General features: G+C 51.1%; 7 protein-coding genes across 7 annotated transcripts; 4 read left to right on the forward strand and 3 right to left on the reverse strand.

Moving 5' to 3' along the window:
• Positions 1 to 151: 151 nt before the first annotated feature.
• GIQ15_00024 (GTPase activating protein) lies at positions 152 to 3,959 on the reverse strand (the record flags this gene model as incomplete). Its single annotated transcript, XM_033547441.1, has 2 exons — positions 152 to 1,122; positions 1,187 to 3,959. 2 exons carry the CDS (start codon positions 3,957 to 3,959, stop codon positions 152 to 154), a joined length of 3,744 nt encoding a protein of 1,247 aa, XP_033408392.1.
• A 1,628-nt stretch (positions 3,960 to 5,587) lies between these two features.
• On the forward strand, positions 5,588 to 8,489 carry GIQ15_00025 (Autophagy-related protein 9; the record flags this gene model as incomplete). Its single annotated transcript, XM_033547442.1, has 2 exons — positions 5,588 to 6,294; positions 6,344 to 8,489. The coding sequence occupies 2 exons, from the start codon at positions 5,588 to 5,590 to the stop codon at positions 8,487 to 8,489; spliced, it is 2,853 nt and encodes a 950-aa protein (XP_033408393.1).
• A 609-nt stretch (positions 8,490 to 9,098) lies between these two features.
• Positions 9,099 to 11,850, forward strand: GIQ15_00026 (mannosyl-oligosaccharide 1,2-alpha-mannosidase IC; the record flags this gene model as incomplete). Its single annotated transcript, XM_033547443.1, has 3 exons — positions 9,099 to 10,066; positions 10,134 to 11,744; positions 11,808 to 11,850. The coding sequence occupies 3 exons, from the start codon at positions 9,099 to 9,101 to the stop codon at positions 11,848 to 11,850; spliced, it is 2,622 nt and encodes an 873-aa protein (XP_033408394.1).
• A 1,029-nt stretch (positions 11,851 to 12,879) lies between these two features.
• On the forward strand, positions 12,880 to 13,152 carry GIQ15_00027 (uncharacterized protein; the record flags this gene model as incomplete). The annotated part of the gene is made up of 2 exons (XM_033547444.1): positions 12,880 to 12,907; positions 12,959 to 13,152. 2 exons carry the CDS (start codon positions 12,880 to 12,882, stop codon positions 13,150 to 13,152), a joined length of 222 nt encoding a protein of 73 aa, XP_033408395.1.
• A 1,384-nt stretch (positions 13,153 to 14,536) lies between these two features.
• GIQ15_00028 (vacuole morphology and inheritance protein 14) lies at positions 14,537 to 17,917 on the reverse strand (the record flags this gene model as incomplete). Its single annotated transcript, XM_033547445.1, has 8 exons — positions 14,537 to 14,960; positions 15,394 to 15,512; positions 15,575 to 15,679; positions 15,732 to 16,537; positions 16,615 to 17,302; positions 17,357 to 17,527; positions 17,596 to 17,758; positions 17,835 to 17,917. 8 exons carry the CDS (start codon positions 17,915 to 17,917, stop codon positions 14,537 to 14,539), a joined length of 2,559 nt encoding a protein of 852 aa, XP_033408396.1.
• A 578-nt stretch (positions 17,918 to 18,495) lies between these two features.
• On the reverse strand, positions 18,496 to 21,286 carry GIQ15_00029 (DNA repair and recombination protein RAD54; the record flags this gene model as incomplete). Its single annotated transcript, XM_033547446.1, has 6 exons — positions 18,496 to 20,042; positions 20,092 to 20,215; positions 20,264 to 20,347; positions 20,404 to 21,082; positions 21,134 to 21,214; positions 21,267 to 21,286. The coding sequence occupies 6 exons, from the start codon at positions 21,284 to 21,286 to the stop codon at positions 18,496 to 18,498; spliced, it is 2,535 nt and encodes an 844-aa protein (XP_033408397.1).
• Positions 21,287 to 21,360: 74 nt separating this feature from the next.
• Positions 21,361 to 21,938, forward strand: GIQ15_00030 (uncharacterized protein; the record flags this gene model as incomplete). Its single annotated transcript, XM_033547447.1, has 2 exons — positions 21,361 to 21,526; positions 21,586 to 21,938. The coding sequence occupies 2 exons, from the start codon at positions 21,361 to 21,363 to the stop codon at positions 21,936 to 21,938; spliced, it is 519 nt and encodes a 172-aa protein (XP_033408398.1).
• Between the last annotated feature and the right edge of the window lie 508 nt (positions 21,939 to 22,446).

Consider the following 22,446-nt stretch of genomic DNA (forward strand, 5'->3'; position numbering starts at 1 on the left):
GAAATAAATGAAAAAGGACTTCAATCAGGGTTAATTAGCAAGGCTCAGGGGAATAAATGAACGAAATCTTCTTTTTCCAATCATCTCTCATTTCAAAAAGAAGCCGAGCCGGAGAAAGGTCAGCCATAGGGCTAGGCTATTTGTGCGTCAATCATATAAATTCATTTCGCGGACCCACGTCTGGCGGTGGCTGCGCTGATTCCCTCTCCTTTCCTTTCCGTCTGGTTCTGTCAACGAACTCAAAAAGACGATACTTCCCGGAGTCGCGAGACATGCCTGACTGTCGGTTCTTAGGCGTCTCTGACTGGGTTAACGAAACGGTGGAAGAGTTATGTAGACTTTCTGTGCTTTTTCGGGAGTCAGCGTAGTATTTAGGCTGCGTGAAAGTTGGGCGGTTCTGCTCCCAGGGGGCAGATGTGGCGCTAGAAGGGGTATCGTCGTCGGCATCGTCACTAATGCTAGCCTCCGTGGATTTCAGGTATGGCGTGCGCGGAAAGTAACCGATCGAGTTTCGATTGTTGCCTGCCGTGGTGGAGCTGACGCTGGTTATCGTGGACTCTTTACTCGGTGTATTGGCCTTGCTTGAGCTTTCCTCGTAGAAGGTACCAGACTTTTCAATTTGTTCGACAAGCTCCTCCCATTTCACCTCTAGGTTGCCGCTAGGTTGTTCTGCTTGCTCCGCCTTGTTCAGCGACTCTTTGGTTCGATTCTCTAACTCGATGCATAGCGAGTGAAACTTGAGGATGTTCACATCCATATCAGGTATTTCTGTAAGTCCACTTGGTGCAGCCTGTAGCCATACACGAGCCAAGCATGCAAAACTCCTCGCATTATCGATGAGGAATGGTAAGCTTGGGAACCCTTCTCGAGATGTGGGAGGTAAACGGCCGAGGATTTGAATAGGGGTTGCGAATGAGGGGTTAACGATCTGAGGTGGGCGTTCGGCAGGTATTGCGCATATTGAATCGATGAAATCTTTGAACTCATTCCGATGAGACATAAGGAACTTGTTCATGGGCTCCATGAACGGCTCCTTATTGCCGAATGTTGTTAAATTTGCAAGTCCCTGGAGTCCTTTGGCGACCAATGTCAAAGTTCGTTGAGCACGAGCTCGTGGATGTTCTGTAGACAAATAATTAGTTACTAGAGTTTCCTCAAGGGATAGATAGATAATATCAAAAAGTACCTTTTAAAAGACCAAATAGCTTTGGATTTAGGATCGCCGGGCAAAAGAACCGCAAGAACAAAAATCCAGAAACACTGCTGTATGTAACAGAGCGCAAGAAATCGCCATACCGATCCTCAGCACACGCTCTGATGTGTCGAAATATATACCTGAGCTCTGGTGGACACCGCGACGCCGACCCGGCAATCGACTGCCACATATTACTTGTCAGGATGATCAAATTGCGCCAATTACGCTCTAGATCTTCCTGTCTGCTGACGCGGTTCGGATCGATTTCACAGTCTGGATCGCTCTCGTCAATGTCTCTTATACTTGAGCCAATAGTTTCTTCAAGGTATTCCTTTCCAAGACGACGCATATGCATGTCTAGGGACTTGGTCAGGAGGGAGTTCCCACGAAAGAGCAGGTTGGCTTCGACGGTTGCAGAGCGGCCCAGGTCACGGACAAGGACTTCGCGCTCTTGTCCGGATTCGTAGGAGTCGTTTGAATGAATGCGGCTGGTATAACGGAGGCGACTGGCGGATGTTTCGCGGTGGAGGCCGTCGATTTCGTCTTCGACAAGCGCGGTAACCCATTCGCTTGCTTGGCCGGAGACTTGGAAGATGTCGAGGAAGATTTCGGAGAGTTGGCGGAGCTCTTGGGGTGCGAGCTCAGCGAGATGGACTGTAAGGCCGTTGGGAAAAGAATGTAGGAGTTCGGACATGACCTTGTATTCCTGGGACATGAGGACAACCGTTTCGTCGAGTTGGACGCGCATCAGCATCTCGCCGACAGGCTGGTCGTTATCGTCGAGGATGTGCCACCATTTCTCAGAACCGTTTCCGGGATCTAAGCTGTCCAGGGGGAGATCTATTCTGCCGAACGTGGTGTCTTGGGATGCTATTTCTACATCTCCTATGCCCGTCAACGGGTCATGCTCCCGCTCGCCCTCGGTGGGTGTATAGGTCCCTCTAGAAATAAGAGTCCAGTCTTTCTGTGAAGGATTGAGAGTCTTTACTAGCACTGTAGCGCTCGACAGGACAGGTGGGAGGTCATGGAACGTGAAATCTTCTCGCCAAAACGGCGCCGAGGTGCTATTCCTCACGGCGGTCTTGCCTCTAACTTCACCATCAAGAAGAACTTCGGCGTAGTAATCCCCGGCGGTTTGAGCATGGCCCTGTTGTTTAGAGGACTTTTTGCTCTTTTCGGATTGCTCAGCCCTTGCGTGCGAGAATATCTTCGCTTCAATTACACGGACATTAAGAAGGCGCTCGATTCGGAACATATCTGTTGTCGTGGCTGGGAGTGCTTGGGACATGGCTAGAGGGTGGGAACGACTGAGTTCGTCGGTCGAGGGAGGCTGTTCGGGCCCGTAGAGCTCTGGGATGGTAAACGCACGGAGCAGGACAAACCAGACCTCGAAGAGTACACGGCTTTCCATGGAGAGATAGATGGGCCGGGTTAAGTGGTCACTTCCGGCATGGACGGCATACTGAGGATAAATAGCAATGCAAAATTCGTCCTGCAAAACGGAAGCATCCAATTTTTGAATGGCACATCGCGAAAGCTGAGATAGCTGTATGAAAGATACAAGATTTGTCCCGGCCTCCGTAACAATCTTCATATGGCCGTTCTCTTGCAGCGTGCAATTCACCTTCCTCCAATATTGAGAGAGCGCTCGTTGCTGCTTGAAGGTCGATATCCGCCTCGGGGTGGGCGGCGGACAGACGCCCGACGCGCTTTGCCTATCCCAGAGCAACATCTTGCCTACTTTAATAATGGTGGCTTCCTTTTGCAAGGTGCTTTCTGAATTTCTCCGGCGGTCTGCGAGACGCCGTTCAGTTATGGCGACTGACTGGGGCTTAGTCATTTTATTCTGGACACCCTTTGGACGAATTGGTTGCCAGCAGAGGAGGGCTGCCAGCCAGGAATCGCAGGTTTCCTTCACATGGGGACGTAGGTGTACGCTAAGGGTGGAGGAGTGAGTTGAAACGCTTAGGTACGAGCTTTGAGTTTCTGCGGAGTAGAGAGTGCGGACGCGGCAACCACGGAGATCTGGGATGAGGGTCTTTGCCAGGCTCGGTTCACCTTTGGCCTGGTAGATGAGACTCCCTGCGGCAACGTTGATGGCACAGTATCCCGAAGTCCAGGCGGCAGCTCCCGAGATCCTAAAGGAGAGAATTCCGTGCATTCTACCGCAAGTAGACTTCATCAGATCCAGTATCTTGGACGAATCCGGGTTGAGGACGTGATGAGATACATATGGCCCGGGACTGGAGGCATTGGACGACGGCAGTCCCGGGGAGAGGGTCGACTGTGACTTGACGAAGCGCGGGCGCTGCCCCGGAGTCTGGATGATGGAGGGAAAGCCGATGGAGGAGATGGAATCTTCGTGGAGCGGCGGCCTGGGGCTCTGTGGGGAGGCAGAGGCTGCTACGTTGGCGGTGGCAGCGGTGGTCAAGGAGCCGAGTCTCATCCTGGTCCGTCCTAGGAACGAGCTGGGTGGCAAGTCGCCCCTCTGGTCCTCCATGGTGGTTGTTTTCGACCTGGCCCGTAGACTCCGTGAATCAGGCACGGGCAGCTCCTCGTCATTGGGTTTGTGTCCGGCGTGGAAGGGACTAAACTCACGCCGGCGGTCACGCGGCTTCGCGCGAAGAGTCCCCCGGGGTGAAGCCGTTGCGCTGGCCAGAAACTCGGCATCGGAGGCAGGCGAGTGGTTCTGAGCATCGGAGAGCGACTCCTCAGGGCTGACGGACCGGATGGAGGTTTCCCGGAAGTTGTCTGGATAAACCATTCCGTGGCGGTCCTTGGATGAAGATTTTTTGCTTGGGCGGCGTTCAATGGGTCTTGCGTATATGTCCAAGTCCCTCTGAAAACCGTTCTGGCGCTCAGAGTCCATAATCCTTCGTTATCTGAAAGCCGGCTCTACCGCCACTATCCACATATCAAGGACGAGAGGAGGTTGGCTATTCATCAGTGACGGACGGTTCACGTCTGGATTTCAGGCACAGCCAGTTGAGTCCAGGTCCGGGTTCAGGTCAGGTCCAGGTTGAGGTTGAGGTCAGGTTCAGGTCCAGGTGCTTGTTTGGAAGACGGACAATCGCAGTGAAATTTTCAAACCGGGCGACTATCGACCATCGACCGGTCTATCTCGAGGAGAAATCACAGGCGAGCAGCTGGGCAGCGGGAGGGTGATGGAGAGAGCCTGGAAGAGCATAGTTGGTCAGTTAAGAAGTTGACAGGCAAAGCGTTCCACGGCCGAAAACGAAAAAAGAGCACTCCCACGACGAGAGACGAGAGACGAGGCCACCACGCCCGAACCGGCGGTGCAATATACCTTGACAGAAGAATTCGGCTCGTCCTACATGTCCCGTATCGGATATCGAATTTTCCAGGGCGCACGACAGCCAGACGGGACTGGCCGGTAGCGAGGCGAGGAGCAGACCAGCGCGATCAGCGGGAGACTTTGAGGTTCAAGACAGAACAGTGGACAGTGGACAGAGAGAGAAGAGAAGGGAACAGTGAGAAGAGAGAGAGAGAGAGAGAGTGAAGATGGTGAAGCCGTCGGTTGTTGGAAGATCAGCCAGGGCAGTTCCCCTCCCACGTTCGGACAGCTTAGTCAGCACTTGGGTGAGACGGCGGTATACAGGTCACCTTTCTAGAAGACGTCGAAGGGAGGAAAAGAAACGAGCGACGGTTCCTGCGTCGGTGATCTCGACAGATGATGAGGGAAGATGAGAGATAAGGCTGGAGATGAGAAGATGAGAAGATGAAGATGGATGAGAAGATGAGATGTATACTGTCTATCTGTCGGATGTGGAGGACGGTCCTGGACAGTGGACGAGACGGCCTTTACTATACGGAGTATACGGACGCTTTGCTGCCAGAAGAGCTGCAACGATACTCTGAGTCGGTCAAGATGAGCTGTCTATATAGTAGCAGAAAGGGTGTTAGAGGATGCTTCGAGATGCTGCCACAGTCATACATCATATCCTACATCATACCTCATGTATATACTGTCTAACCTCATATGTAATACTGTCTGTATACTGTCTATATACTGTCCTTCCAGAGAAAGACTTGTTTATCTCGTAGCACTTTCTTCAACGTCATGAAGTCACGTGGCAGATATACAGGTTGAGCTTCAGGTTGAGATACAGTTAAGGATAAAGAGAGACAGTTGGAAGAGACAGTGAGCTTCAGGTTGACAGCGAGAGACGATCAGTATCATCTGTATAGCAGTCCGGCTGGCTTCATGAACCAAGGTACTTTCTACTTTCACTTCCCTCCTTGTGACCTTTGCACGGGACAACTATCTAAGCTTACAGCGGTAGACATGATTTCAACCTGCGCGGGTTGACTCGCTGTTCAGCGACGTTAAGGAATCTCATCCTCAAGCAATATCTCATACTTGCCGGCACCATGACGTCGAACCTGATGAGCCGCTTCATGCCCATAAACAGCAGCACCACCCCATCCATCTACGAGACCCTCCAGCAGTACGACAACGACTCCGATGGCTCAGATATCGAGCACCGCGCCGGCATGGCTGTCGACGAAGAGAACCTCGGAGACCAGTATGCAGACTACGAGCTCGAAGACGCCCTCGCGCAGGCATCAGACAGCCAGTCCCAGCAGAGCAGTCCATACTCGCGCCGGTCGAGGTCGACACGGGGGAAACGAGGGTGGGGGAACGCGAATATGACGGTTACTGCGCAAGGTGCTCGGGTGGAGGACGCCGAGGAGGCTGACGACGAGGTTCCAGCCTCGTTGCTGGTGGAAGGGAATGCCATGCCGTCGTCTCCCTTGCCCCCTCCGCCTCTGCATCCTCTGCGGTCCAGCGGTATAGGCGAGCACTCACTCCACCTCAGAGGTCCGTCGACGATAGGCCAGACACGAAACCGGTGGGAGACAAGGGCGCCGTCCATCCCCAGCCATGGCCAGGAAGGGCCGCCGCGTGTATGGGGGGTAAAGCAGCATGCTGGCCTGGCATTTGCGGACCCCAAGGAGAAGGCCTTGTGGAGGTGGGCAAACGTCGAGAACTTGGATAACTTCTTGCAGGAAGTCTACGACTACTTTCTCGGGAACGGTATCTGGAGTATAATGCTGAGCAGGACACTCAGTTTAATGTTGGTATCCCCCTTTATAGCAGGTTTAAAGATACTAACATGAATATAGAACCCTTGCGTTTGTGGTTGGCTTCACTACCTTTCTCTCCAGCTGTATCGACTATCGAAAGGTGCCCCATAGCAAGACGATGCCCCAGATCCTCATACCCGGATGTGTTCGCAAGATGTCCGGGTTCTCGACATTCCTGCTCTGGCTCTTTACCATATTCTGGATCGGTAAGCTGTTTCAATACGCCGTAGACTTCCGCCGACTGCGACACATGCAGGACTTTTATCAGCATCTACTCGGCATCCCAGACGCAGATATCCAAACCGTGTCGTGGCAGGAAGTCGTCAGCCGGCTGATGGCCCTCAGAGACTCAAATCCGTCCACCGCGGCCGCAGTGTCTGCCAAACACCGCCGGTTCCTGGGCAGCCAGTCCAAGCAGAGAATGGACGCCCACGACATCGCCAACCGGCTCATGAGGCGAGAGAACTACCTCATCGCTCTCTTCAACAAAGATATCCTCGACCTCACACTTCCCTTACCTTTCCTCCGTAGCCGCCAGCTCTTCTCCCGAACCCTAGAATGGAACCTCAACCTTTGCGTGCTAGACTACGCATTCAACCAACAGGGCCAGCTCCGGCCCCTTTTCCTCAAGGACACCCACCGCAAAGCTCTCAGCGACGGTCTAAGACGCCGCTTCATCCTGGCAGGTTTCATGAACATCTTTGTCGCCCCTTTTATCGTCACCTATTTCCTCATGCACTATTTCTTCCGCTACTTTAGCGAATACCAGAAGAACCCGTCCCAGATCGGGTCAAGACAGTACACACCACTCGCAGAATGGAAGTTCCGCGAGTTTAACGAGCTATGGCATCTATTTGAGCGGCGGACGAATATGTCGCGCCTGGCCGCGAATGAATACATAGCCCAGTTCCCCAAGGATAAGACGGTGCAGTTTGCACGCTTCGTTGCGTTTATTGCCAGTGCGCTTGCGTCTGTCCTTGCACTCGCGACCATCATCGATCCAGAGCTATTCCTTGGATTTGAAATCACGCATGATAGAACGGCGCTTTTCTATCTTGGTATCTTTGGATCCGTCTGGGCTGTTGCCCAGGGCGTCATTCCAGCTGAAAACCTGGTCTTTGATCCGGAACTCGCCCTCCGTCGAGTTATAGAATTCACTCACTACCAGCCCACCCACTGGCAGGGCAGGCTTCACAGCGATGACATAAAGAAAGAATTCGCTCTCCTCTACCAGATGAAACTAGTCATCTTCCTCGAGGAGATACTAAGCATGATCTTCACCCCGTTTGTTCTCTGGTTCAGTCTTCCGAAATGTAGTGATCGACTAATCGACTTCTTCCGTGAATTCACCGTCCACGTTGACGGGCTAGGATACGTCTGTTCCTTTGCGGTTTTCGATTTCAAAAAGGGCAACAACGTCATTCTACAGGACCGCGATGATGTGAATGATGGTGCGCGCCCGGCCGGCCCCCAGGGACTACGGAATGACTATTACTCTACCAAGGATGGAAAGATGCTTGCCTCTTATTACGGGTTTTTGGACCATTACTCTAGCAACCCGACAGCAGGCGGAACACACGCCTACATGCTGCATCGACGGCAGAATCCGCAGTCCACGGCTCAACCTGCAGCGTATAATAGGACAAACAGCGGCGATCTGGGTATGGATAAGTATGATCGTGGACCACAACGATCGATGCACCGTATGCCTCCCGGTTTAGGGATGGCGAATCTTACTTCCCCGCCGCGCGAGCCAGCTCTAGGAGGACCGATCTCCCCATTACCGTCAATGCTGCTGGACCCTCACCACCAACCCTCCGCCTCAGGATTCAGATCCATTAACCGCCCTCCAGGGCCATCATCGCGCGCCAGACCATCTCGTCAGACAAACACTATGAGAGACGCCATCCCCGACGCTGACGAGTCACAAGCCAATACTCCCAGGCTATCTGCCCAGCAGTCCAACACCCAGAGGCAGGCGCACACTGCATCCAGCAGCAAACTGGCAACGGAGGACAGCCAGCTAGAGGAGTCGTGGCGTATGAACCTGGCGGCCGACGTTGACGATGACGAGGAGGAGCACGACGAAGACATCAACGAGGTTGTCGAAGGTGCAGGAGTCCTGGGGCTGATCCAGCAGTTCCAGATGGTCGGCAATGAAGGACGTCGAGCCGTGGGCATGTGAATACTGCCTTGTCTTGCATACCGGGAGTTGGTTTTGGTGTTATCAGATTTATCTTGTAGTAGATTACAACCTCATACTCGTTAGAGTATCCTGGCGTCTGGAATTTGATCTTAAGACCTGTCTTAAGACCTGGTTGGTTTCTTTGTTGGCGTATGGCGGCAGCATCGATATGTACTCTAAGCCATCATCTAGTTATCACTTTATATTCGACAACATATCTACTAGTTATCACTTTATATTCAGCAGCATATCTTCTATCACTTTATGATGCGTATCATTCGCAGACCAGGCGAACTCCGTATCTTCCCCTGGAGATGCAACATCGACCTGCGCGAGCCCACTTAGTGCAAGTCAATCAGCCACCAAAAGCTAAGGATCGTGATTCCTGGACATTATAACTGCCCCCAAATTTTAGTATCTCCATGCCCTTGGGAAAGCCGAAAAGGTGAAGGTCGCTCATGCGATGATGTAGGAAGCGGTCGTCCATTCTCTCCATCAGCCTCCGGTTTCCTGCTCCTTTTTCTCTTCTTCTTCCTCTCAGCCGGGACAAGGCTTCATATACGACCGACCGGCCCCGGAACCGACGAGTTCGGGCACAAGAGCACCAGAATGTTTCGCTTTCGCCGGTATCGAGTCTACCTGATCTTTTCTATCATATCGATCCTCGCCATCATCCATTTCTCTGGGTTTGGCGAGTGGTCGTCCTCGTCCTTTACGCCCTCCGTCCCAGCCCTGAAGCCCGAAAGCCGTCCGCAAGCACCGGCTCAGGAGCAGAAACCAAAGCCAAAGCCTGTACCGCAGCCAGTGCCTCCGACGCTCAAGAATGAGCAAGATCCAGAGGTCCCGGCCCCTGAAAAGGGAGCGGCTGCTAAACCTACCACGCCCGTCGTGAATGGCGGGAAAGGATTGCCTACGCCCACGAAACCTGAGGCGCCCGTACCTCCAGTCGATGTGCCGGATAACGAGGTTCCTATGATGGGAGGACAGGGAAGACAGGACGTCGACGGCTCGGACAAGACTGGCGAGAGATGGGAGAAGCAACCAGAGCGTTTCCCCGTCGCCTCGACCAAGGTCATCCCATTGCCTACCGGAGCAGCGAAAAAGCTTCCCAAAATCCAATTCGAGTTCGCCGCTGAGTCGGCCGCATCCAAGGTGGCACGAGAGGAGAAATTGGTTCAGATCAAGAGTTCGTTGAAACGGTCGTGGGATGGCTACAGGAAACATGCATGGACTCACGACGAGGTACGGCCTGAGTCTGGTGGCTACCGGGACCCCTTTATGGGCTGGGGCGCTACGCTGGTCGACTCCCTCGACACGCTTTGGATTGCTGGAATGAGGGAGGAGTTTGAAGAGGCCGTACGGGCCGTTGGGAATCTCGACTTCAAGACGAGCAAGCGGAAAGATATTCCCTTGTTCGAGACCGTCATCCGCTATCTTGGTGGCTTAATCGGCGCATACGATATATCGGACGGGCAGTACAGGACTCTCCTGGACAAGGCCATTGAGTTGGCCGAGATCTTGATGGGTGCATTTGATACGCCAAACAGGATGCCGGTTACCTACTACATGTGGGCTCCGTAAGTTGATATGTTGGGCCTACTTCTGACTGCTGTCTATCTTTTCTGACATTTTTTCCCATCTTAGTGCATACGCATCGCAGCCACATCGAGCGGGCCATAGGGTTGTTCTGGCTGAGATCGGCTCTCTGTCAATCGAGTTTACTAGGTTGGCTCAGATCACACAGAACAATCGCTACTACGATGCCATAGCGCGCATCACAAACGCACTCGAGAAATGGCAGCCTGATACAAGCATTCCGGGCCTCTGGCCATCGTTCATTGACGCTTCTGGGTGCAAGAAGGTCAAGAAGAAACCGATAGTGCAGAATCCCGATTCTCTAAGAGACAGCCCAGATAATTCCGGGGCTCCCTCACATGCCAACCCCCACGGAAAGCGAGACGAGACCGAGTTACAGGGCCGGCCTTTGCTACCTGGTGAGGAGCCTGCGAATTATGAAAAGCGACCGTCTGTGCCGGATCTCAGTACGGCACCTCCCTGGAAAGTAAACATGCCTTCCAAGCCTACCCAGAACCAAGACCCGGACTTTGATGACGAGGAACATTGTGAAGACCAAGGCCTTACGTACCCTCCAGGAGTACTCAGTGCAACCTATACCGTGGGCAGTCTCGCGGATTCAGCATACGAGTATCTTCCAAAAACATATGCACTCCTTGGTGGTCTGAATGACCAGTATAAGAGTATGTACCAACAGTCCAGGGATGCTATCATGAAGCATATTGCTTTTAGACCAATGCTTCCAGACTCAAAGGACATTCTTTTCGTTTCAGAAGCAACCACCACCCTCATGGAAGGTGATACCAGGCCGTTCAGATACAAATATCGTGGTTCCCATCTTGGCTGTTTCGTTGGCGGCATGTTTGGTGTTGGATCCAGGCTCTTTGGTCTAACCCAAGATCTCGATATTGCAGCAAAGATGGCCGATGCCTGTGTTTGGGCATACAATTCTACGGCCTCGCATATCATGCCCGAGGAATTTACGGTTCTCCCGTGCGACGACGTGAAGGGGTGCGAGTGGAATCAGACCGCGTACCTTGACGATATATATAAAAACAACCAGGCCGGCATCGATTCACTTATGGTGAGAAAGAACAGTGAAGAAGCCGTTGTGAGAAATCCGACCGCCACATACACAGCCGGTCGCCCGATGCTGCCAACGCCACTTTATCCAAACAAACAGGACATGGCCCCAGTTCAAAAGACACAGTCTCCCACTGTAGGTCTTGCAAAACGGATGGCCCCAGACGAAACAGCTATCCCTGACCCAATCGTCGCGGATCCGACCAAGGCAGTTCCGGGTGGAGCTCCTGTAGCCACCTCGACCGCTGCCTCGCACGCACAGCTTGCAGAAATGTACATCAAAGATAGCCAGATCCCTCCCGGGATGACGAGAATAAACTCGGCGAAATATATCCTTCGCCCCGAAGCCATCGAGTCGGTGTTCCTCATGTACCGCATCACCGGCGACGAAACCTGGCGAGAAAAGGGCTGGGAGATGTTCAATGCTATTGAGCGTGCGACGCGGACGAATTTTGGCAACTCTGCCATCGCAGACGTCAACGGCGAAGCGACCATTTTCGAGGACGAGATGGAATCCTTCTGGATCGGTGAAACGCTCAAGTACTTTTACTTGCTTTTCAGCGACCCAGATGTGGTTAGTTTAGACGAATATGTCCTGTGAGTTTCCCCGTCGCCCTTTTCCTATATATAAAACCTTGACGAGCCTAATATATTTCGTAGCAACACCGAAGCACATCCCCACAAACGGCCCCTCGCCCGGTGATGTGCTCGCGTAGGGTATACGGAGTATATATGACGCCTTCAACTAGTAGACGAGATTGCGTCGGGTATATAAGCGTCATTCCGATCCTATGACGCTATTGCTATAAATCGCTATAGATTGCTATAGATGTGCTATATGCCCGGTTTGCGCTTTGTACAATCCGGCTTTTGGACAGATAGCTTATATACGAATTGTAATACAGTCTATAATTACCATTAAGCGAACAAGCTGTCAGGAAGCATAAGCTGGTCAGATATCTCATGCAGGAGAGGTCAAGGAGAGGTCAAGGAGAGGTCAAGGAGATGTCACCAGGCCATGCTGTTAGATATATACACCATGCTCAGTGTTTAGGTTAACCTTGCATATGTACGCACTCAGGACGCCCCTTTGATCCGCTTAAAGCCCCATGCTTGTCAATGTCGCGATGCAGCCCCTGACTAGCGCAACCGAACGACCCCTGGGGGTGATGCCCGAAACAACGGCTGTGAGGATGGCCAACCCCGTCTATACCCCGCCGGCCCTGTCAGTATCAGGACTGTGCCTAGAAAGATTCCAAGACACCTCAGTCCTTGTTATTTTGCCTTTCCGTCGGGATTCTGCGCAGAGATGCCCCTGGAACGGCGAAAGGTCGAGCGGGAAGATCCATATCTCGATCAGCAGGGTTCGGTAGAAATTGGTTAATCTCGTTTGGCGCCCCTGGAAACGTCCGTATATACCTACGATGGGAGAATATATATATCTCGATCATTCCGTTAAGTTGGAGGGAGGACGTATTTGTGCTGACCGCCAAAATTGTTTATTTCAATGACATAGTTGATCTATCTCTCCTTGGATAAACAACTCAGCCATAGCCAAATATCTCCGATTCTCTCCTTCACGGCCCGTTGTTGACATTAAATTCTTTATATACGCCATCTACGCCTTTTAATCCTTATCTCCCGCAACCGAACATTAAGGTCACGGAGACTCACCTTCCTATCATTAAAACAATCTAGAACAGAGCAGGCTCTTTGTTCCTTCACCGCAGAAATGGGTCTCAAGGATAAGATCGAAGAAAGTGAGTTGATGCTGGTATAGTTGTCTATGCAGCCAGCTAATATATCTACAGTCATGGAGTTCCGCCGCCTGGAACAGCGATATGCTCGCCGCAAGAACCGACACACTCTCACCTATGGCGCCCAGTATGTCGACGGAGAGTATGTCTACAGCCCCAGCAGCCCTGCTGTCTCTCCTACCATGTCAGCAGCCACAGTTCGGAAGCAGTCCACTGGCGGGAAGTCTTCGAAATGGGGTGGAAAGTAGAGATGCCCTTACGGATGCCACACGCAATGGAATGAGTGGCCTGGAGCCATATAATATAATGACGTGAAATGAAGCCGTGGCGAGAGCTGGCAAGTCATCTGCAGTGCTTTTGACTGCTTCTTGTGGGCGCGGTATCGGGGTGATATCGCACCTGGGGAGGATGAAGAGGGTGGTGGTTGTTTGGAGGAGCCGGATATTCTTCACTGAATAGACAGCACTGCGCTGTATTTAGCCAACGATAACGAAATAAAGCACAGTCCTTGATCAAGTAGCTGGATAATAACTAGTAGTCTACTAGTACTTGGTTTCGAGTCCTTCATCAGATACTGTCGAGGTTATATATCTTGTATAAAGGTAGGATTGCCTAAAGATGTTCAAAGTCTCTCATCACTCCTTAATGGACAGTGAGGTTCCCGATGGTCTTGTATGTTTATCTCCCTCCCTTGATAGGCCTTATAAAGAGTCTAAGCTAACGATAAGAGAGAAAATTGTCTATATATTACCAGTAACCATTTTATCCCTGGTAGACACATCGACAGTTGCTGACCCCAACCAGAGATATTTGGCAGCCAGCCACGAGACTGAGATGCCGACAAGGAAGATGGCATCGGTAACAACAAGATATGATCATACGGCCAAGAATAAAGGGGAGAAGAGTCGTCGCTTAGAGAGTTGACGGATATGCCCGGGGCTTTTGCGAAGGCAGCTTTCAATCAACCCTGGAGTATACATGGTTTACTACTCGTTTTGACCAGAGCATAGCCTGGCTGCGTTTAGAACACATAGATATCGGGATGTATCAAAATATCGAGATGTATCAAACATCCACGGTCGTACGGCTACGGAGTATCTCCATGCAGTTTGCATAGGCACAGTTGCGGTGTATATTTACCATCGAGCTTAGCTATAGCTTTGCACAGATTCCCCTGGCCCGGAAATGAGGGGCCCGTGTTTATTCTGATACCTTCTGGTGCGACATGGGGATGGAGGTTTCAAACGGGATCACTGCCCTGCTTGTCCGAATGCGAGGCATGCTTCGTCTTCCTGAACCCGCTGTTTCGGTGCGCTATATTCGGATCAGCAAGGATATCTACAAGGTGGACGGACTATTAACAAGGTATCAAATAGGCTATTATGTGGCGACCTGCGAAAAATCAAATAATTTACGGTCAATATGTGCACGGGTGGCTGGTACATCGGTTTTCGTGAATCTAAGTAGGTTATACTCCGTCGCAGGGGATTGCGGCGATTCACGGAAAGATGAAACACGCTCAACGTTCTGTGTTGAGGAAATAGATGGAAGATCTCCAGGGCGAGATGGCAGGCCGAGGGACAGGATTTGTAAAAGAAGTATGTAAATTAAGCAAATTATGTCTGTATATCCTCATTTCTTCGACTTCCTCTGCCCAATACCGCTTAATCGACCAAACGTCCCAAGCGACGATTTCGGCTTCGTCATCGGCCCTCCCTTTTGGGCTGTGATTGCATCGGCTCCTTGAGCTCCTAGGCGTCGGGCACCCCCACTGCCTATGAGACCACCGGCGGGAATCTCGGATAACTGCCTGTCAAGGCCGGTGTGGTTTGGCTCATATAGTGGGAGGGATGCGGTAGCCATAGCCGAAGCAGATATCCCGTTCCTGTCCAATTCAAGATCTCTCTGCGACCTGCGGCGCGACCTTCGAGATCGTTCCTGGACGCTCTTGAATTTATCAAGCAGCTCAACCCACCGGATCACGCTCTCTTCTCGAGCTTTGAGTCTTCCGGACCGCTCGAATGGCCCTGAGTTCGACGATCCGGCCGCCGCTTGTCTATATACGGGGTTAGCATATATAGGGGAAAAAAGGAGAGCTGATGATGGGCATGTTCACGGTCGCATTCCAGCATGTAGTAATCCAATATTACTGACACTGTTGAGACGATTTTTCAACGCCGCAAACGCCGAGCTTTGTGGCAGCAGCATAAGAAGACCGTAAAGGCACTTGTACAAATATGGATATTTATCAGGCTCAAGGAGTTGTAGGCGGAGGTCTTTCACCACGAAGGCAGGAAATGTTAGCCATATCTTAAGTCTGGGGCTCGGCGGAGCATGCTTACAGGTAAATACTGGCGATTCTAATAGCTGAACTAATTTGTCAATTTGGATCAACATATTAACTGTCATCTCTAATTCAGCACTAAATGGGTTGCATGGTTAGTAGGGGGGCCGCACATATCAAACCAGTCAGCCATTTATCTACTCACAATATTTGAAGGAGATGGTATGCCTGTTCATAGGCTTGAGCTAGTAGACACAGAGAAAATGTCGCTACGGAGTTGTGGCACCACGATCTAAACAGGGCAACGAAGAACAGTTGGCCATCCTAAAAGATAAAAGACGGGTTAACAAGCCCGGCACAGAAACATTAGTTGATAATATGCCTACCTTAGATTCTAGGTTTCTCAATCTCTTTCGGAGGTCGGCAAGTTCGGGGGCAGTGATGAGATTGTTGTTAAGATTTTGTACCATGATACTGGCAAATTCGATATCCTGCCAGAACATCAGCATTCCACGCCTCCGAAGAAGAGACGAGGTTTCTTACCTCTTCCTTTTCAAGACAATCCGCCAATGTTCGATATATTCGTTCCGGGCTGAGATTCATGCAAAGCTGCCGAATGATAAGATTGCCACGGCCTTCAAGGAGCTTCCTGTCTGTCGAAAAGAGTTGGAGTAGGTCAACCATAAACGATGCGAAATAGCTATCTTCACTATTTCGGGATATCTGGGACAGAAGTTGTAGGTCTCGAGTGACGACAGCTTCTGCTGGGTCTGAGAGAGTCTTAAGGAGCGCCGGAAATGTTCCATCATGGAAAGCAAGGACCTTACGCGGTGCTTTACGATGGAGCATAATGAGCCACGCTAATGCGGCAACTCTGGTGGCTTCATTCTCGTTAAGGAATTGGAGCGTCAAAGCGTTAACTGCGGCAGCATAGTCCAAATCCGATGTTTGTTCTGACGTTTGGGATGATACTAGTGCCGGGGTTGGTTCAGTCCTAGACTCGGGCCGCGATGGTTGTTTGCGAGCATCGCTAGACGCCGCAGACGCCTGTCTTGTGATAGGAGTAGGTGTTCTGCGGTCGTCAGCTTCTTTGTAATTGACGTGGGCGGCTGCCTGGACAGGAGATACTCGGGATGCCTCAGTTTGTGGAGCATCGTCCGATAGAGAGACGATATACTGCATGAGCGATGTGTTTGCGCGATTGGCTGTCTGGCGCACTTCATCCGAACCGCTAGATAGAGTTGGAAGAACCTGCGATAGAAGTCGTGGGACAAACTGCAATATATCTGCAGGGCTTATTTCGAAAAAGCTATCAATCCAGCGGAGGGCAGTTAACTGGATTTCGTCCTCTGTAAAGATATCAGCGTGAGTAACTTATGACCTATGACGAGCAGCAGTTATAAGATACAAATCAGCATGCACTTACCAGAGTTAGTATCCACAAAATTGACCAAAATCTCCAGTATCTTCGAGTGGTCAACATGGACATCTTGACCAGGAACCCAATCACCATAAGGATTGCTAAGCTGCTCCTCATTTGCGGTCGTAGACTCTGAGTCCGCAATAGCGTTGTCGCTCACAGGATTCGCGCCGCTCAAGTCAGAGTCAATACTCTTACTATCGCTCGCCGAGACTTTGGACTGCCCACTCTCATGGTCACGTCGACTTTCTGCAATGCCCTTCTTAACTCTCGCAATCCGCTTTATCTCATTGAGGAACCTTTCTAAAAGCCCCTGGGTTGCTGTATGCACGTCGCGATTTGTATCACTTAGAAATTTGAACAGGCCTCCTAGAAAGGCGGGTAGGTAGGTGACTAGCTCGAGGTCTGGTATTGTATCCAACAAGGTAAGCCACGAGACTAGGAAATTGCGAGCAAATGGATTCTGAACGTAAATTCGATCCTGAAGTAGAGGAATAAATTTTGCGAGTGAGAACGCCGTCGGTATATCTTCGAGCTCATCCACATCTTTTCCTTCCTCTCCATCTGATATTTCTGGACGAGAGACCTCTAACGCAGAAACGTAGGAAGCCGCAGATTCGGAGACAATATCCTTTATTAAACGATCAAGGAGTTCTGCGCCGTTCTTTACCGACAGCTCTGAATCGGATGCCAGCTATAAAATGGTTAGCAAGCTGATGTTATAGGGACGGACGAATGTGATGCCAACCTTGCACAGAGCATCAAAAATATCATTAAAGTAGAGCAGTATTTCCCCCTTGGCCACCTTTGCGATATTATACATGCTTTCACAGGCATAATATCTAACCCGTGCGTCTTGACCGGTAAAGCAAGCCAACACTGGAGGAACAATATCACTTAGGAACGGCGCAACTTCGTCCTAATCACCACGTCAATAACCATCCTCCTATACCCTCAAACCCCTTCCCCCATCTGGGGAGCACTTACAGATCCCAGAGCTATAGCCGCGGCAGCCAGACCTATCAAGCCTCCATTCCTAGCATGGGGTTGGTGCACAGCGTAGGCGTACTCATGGCAAAGCTGGTCAATTATGCCCTTAATTTTCGCATGGTCGCCCCTCGCAGTGGCTTCTCTGATAGCTTTCTCAAGCCTGGTAAAGAATCATCCCATCAGTTCATCGCTATCCTTCCATATGTCGACGACCAGGATGGGCCAAAAATGCGTACTCTAAAGCACCCTGTTTCCTCTTATCGTAAAGCTTATCGTTCAACAGTCGCTGGATCGACGGATCCATGTATATCGTTGCCATCGTAGTTCGTATGTAGGAGGTGGGTTTATTAAATCCGAGAGATGAACCTGCTCGCATGCTGCTATCGATTCATTGCGGACTGGCGTTGGTGGATTGACGGCGGAGGGGAGAGAGCAGCCAATTGCTGTATGGTACGGAACTCTGCTGCGGCGGTGAATCGGGCGCGAGTGAGGGAGGGATCAGCTGGTCGATACTCGTAGGCAAAGAGCGTAGGTCACCGGCTATCGAACAGTCTGGCTGTAACGACCTGATATGAAGCCCTTAAAAGCGTTGCGCTGTTGGGTCCCCTGATGGGTTGTTTGTAGCAGAGAACCTGAGCTGTGAGGTCGGCCTTTTCTAGTTGCTAGCCACTAATGACGACATCCCAGGCCTTAGCCAAGTATAAAAGAACGCCGATATAAACAAACAGCAGATGATAATATCCCTGGCTTTACAGACTCTGCATTCTATTGTTTATTCTTTATTACGTCAATCGTGTGGTATATATAAAAAAAATTGCCTTAAACCCTGCTCCATATATAAGAAAAGACGCGGACTCCGGGCCGCTAACCGATGATAACTGAAAATATTCCCCCAAACTAATGGCTGATATACTGGAATACTGCACTGACAGCCTGCTCAGTCGTCTCCTGCCTTAGCAACAGGTCCTGGATCTTACCCATAGGCCCCTTCTCGCCCTTGTTGACAAAATGGTTCCAAGAACTGGTGTCCCCGTAGAGCATCGCGGGCGCTTTGATATGCTGTGTCCCATCAGGCCTGCAACGTTTACACTTGAAGGTATCGTGTGTATCGCTGCTGGTATCCGGTTTGAACTGGAATAGCTCTCGTAGCGAGTCGAGACTGAAATGGCGTTCGACGTCCTGTGCCGAATCAACCACGCACGACGAGAGGGACTGTTTATGCGACTGACGCTGGAAGATCTTTTCTTCGATTGTTCCCGTGGCGATGAAACGGTAGACAAAGCAGTCCTTTGACTGGCCATCACGCCAAACTCGAGCCAACGCCTGCTGGTCTGCAGCTGGGTTCCAGTCGGGATCAAACAAGACTAGGCGGTTTGCGCCAACCAAATTGATACCACATCCACCGGCTTTACTGGAGAGTAGGAAGACGAACTCTTCCCCGTTCGGGTCGTTGAACCGGTCGACCAGCTTCGATCGTTTCTTGACACCCATGGTCCCGTCGAGGCGTAAACAGCCGTACGCACGCGATCGACAAAGGCGTTCAAAAAGATCTAATGTCTGCGTGTAGTTGCTGATCAAAACAATTTTGTCATTGGTGTCCTGCCGGATGCGCGCCAACATCCGGTCTAAGACCATCATTTTGCCAGAATACCAAGATTTCACTTCTCGGTCTCCCCTGCGGCCGTGGGAGGGGACCATGTCTTCGGGGAAGAATTTCTCGCTGCCTGGTAGGTCTTCAGAGAGGTTGAGGAGGTCAGGATGGTTGCAGAGCTTTTTCAAGATGCCGATTGCCTTTAACGGCTGGCTGCCTTTGCCACGGAGAAGGCTTTTGATTTCGGGACTTTGGATGAAGTGATTGTATAGGTCGAGTTGGAACGGAGCGAGGTTGCAGAAGACGACATGCTCGTATTTGACGGGGAGGTATTTGGAGAGAATATCGTTGCTTCGCCGAATAATGAACTTATTTACTAGGTTGAGGAGCTCCGCGAGACATTCGTTGCCTTTCTTCTGCTGTTCGTCCGTCCCGTCTGCATCACGGCCGCGGAGAATAGGGATTTCATATTTCTTGTGGAACTCAGTGCGTGACCCAAGGATGCCGGGGTTAGCAAAGTCTAGAAGACTGAAATACTCGGAAAGATCATTCTGGATAGGTGTTCCAGAAAGGATAACCCGTTTCTGAACGTTGAGGCGATTTAGCGCTACATAAGTTTGGCTGTCTGCGTTTTTTAGACGATGGCCTTCGTCGCAGAGAAGGAGTCCGATGTGTGTATCTCGAAGTTCATCTGTGTTCATTCGTAATGTTTCGTAGGACACAATCAGCACTGGTCGGACGACAGAACGGCCAGAGGCAATGGCCCATTGCCGTAGTTGGGATATCAGCTCTGCCTTTGATGCTTTGCCATCGATCACGAAAGGGTTTATGGCGTCCTTTCCCAGCCATTTCACTATAATAGTTAATATAGTACATATGCAGGTAAAATATCAAGAACTTACCTAACTCGTTCGCCCAATTTCCTACTAGTGTTGCAGGACATGCGATGACACACTTTTGAACTGTCGGTTTGCCCGCTTCGGGCGATTGTTTAAGCAGTGTCCACATCAACGTGATGCATTGCAACTATATAAAATCAGCCAAGCTCAGGAAGAAGGCGTGATAAAAACGTACCGTTTTCCCCAGCCCCATACCATCAGCCATAATGCAGCCACTGGCATTCTTATCGACCAGTCCAGTCGTACAGCGGTACAGAAACTACGAGTGTTAGCCAAAATCATCATGATTATATCACTTGCATAGAATAAACATACCTTCACACCCTCGACCTGATGCGGTCTTAATATCTTCGAAAGCCTCGGGTCAATAACGACAGGCACCTTCGGCCTCTCGTCCACATTCTTCTTAATCCCTAGTATCTCTGCCAAACTCTTATGCATCAATGGCTGATCTAGCACCTTCTTCGCCTCTTCTTCGCCGCCTTTATCTCCAGTAGCTTCCTCACACTCTTCTTTGGCATCCGGCTTATCGTCAATAGTTGGATCATAAAGGACAATTGCAAACTCCCCGCTTGGATCATGTAATGGTTTGACTACAAACGTCGCTCCACAACGCATCCCCAGCGTCGGTGCGGCGCGCGTGGAACCATAGTTACCGCTTGTCTTATCAATCAAAGGGATGTTAAATCGTTGACGAAACGTCGTCTCTTTATCTTTGACCTTGAACACAGGGAAACGATTAACGTCACGGTTTGCGAGGGCGAGACGGTCCTCATTTGTCCACGGCTTAACGGCGTCATCATCAACGCTGCCGTCGGCACCGGCGTAGTTCACCTTACGGCGTTTGCGGGCTGGTTTCTCGGACACGCGGCGGGTTTCTGAGCCAGGACATTTGAAGGGTTTGGAGAGGGCGAGGGAGTCCTTGGGCCCAGCAGAGTAAAGACGACTGGCTTTGGAGGGCGTCGATCCCGCGGCGGAGGGTTTGGGCCGATGCCTGTAGATGGAATGTGAGTAGTGAAGTCACTAGTATCCCGGATATACGTACATCTGACTGTCCAAAAAGCTGAGATGGGCCAAAACGTTGCCGTGTGGTTGAGCGATGAAGCTGTCGACGCGTTGTTTCTTTCTTCACCTCGACGCGTGCGATCGCCAAATAGGCACGACATCACATGACCTACTTTACATTGAGCCTCGGCATCTAGAACCCCCACTACATCCCACCAGTATATGAGTATAGTATAAGATAGACACTCTGTATAGAGAGATGCATCAATGTCAGCGGACTTCTGGGCTGGGTATCTCAGCGGAGCCGTGGGGATAATCATCGGCAACCCACTCGATGTGATTAAAGTGCGCCTTCAAGCCGGCACAGATGGAGGGACGGGGACGGGTACAGCATATGCCCGTCAATTCGAGTCGACAAGCTCATTAGTTCGAGGTACCACCAATCTATATAGGTTGTACTATATGTGACAACAACTGACTTGCATGATGCAGGTGCCGCAGCTCCGATCTTGACATACGGCGCTCTCAACGCACTTCTATTCACAAGTTACAACCGCACCCTGACCTTCCTAGCCCCTCGCGTGCAGAACCCTACGGATCCCACAGAGGCATCTCTGGGCCAGATATGGGTTGCTGGTGCGGTAGGCGGTATGGTGAGTTGGGTGATATCCTCACCCACGGAGCTGGTGAAGTGCCGTGCGCAGATGCGGCAAGGTACTAGCGAGGCCACGACGGTATCATCGTGGGGTGTTGCAAAGGATATTGTGCGTAGCAATGGGGTGAAAGGGTTATATTTCGGTGGTGGTGTGACCAGCGTGCGAGATGCTGTGGGCTACGGGTTCTAGTATGTCAACCTTGCTCTTCATTCAGTGTAGTAAGTACTAACAGGATAGTTTCTGGTCATACGAGCTATGCAAACGCATAGCTACGAAGAGTGATGAAACACCACATCAGACTGCAATGAAGATACTCCTGTGCGGAGGGATAGCAGGTATCGTGACGTGGGCGTCTGTATTTCCGCTGGATGTTATCAAGACGAGACTACAGACTCAGACACTGCTTACCTCGGCCCCTGCGGAGAGTGAGCCGCTTCTACAGTCACAAATGCAAGGAAGAGGGAGGGTTCTTGGGATGTGGGAGGTAAGCAAGGAGGCATATAGAACCGGGGGACTACGGGTGTTTTATCGAGGGCTTGGGGTGTGTAGCCTGCGAGCCTTTGCGGTGAACGCAGTACAGGTACGTCTTCGCCGTCCGTTCAGTAACATCGCATTTAGAGGGGCTAACCGAGTGTGGCATGTAGTGGGCAATGTATGAGTGGATGATGAAGCTGTTTAGTGAGAGACAAGTTATGGC

Source organism: Arthroderma uncinatum (assembly GCF_011692745.1).
Source record: "Arthroderma uncinatum strain CBS 119779 chromosome Unknown scaffold1, whole genome shotgun sequence".
NCBI lineage: Eukaryota > Fungi > Ascomycota > Eurotiomycetes > Onygenales > Arthrodermataceae > Arthroderma > Arthroderma uncinatum.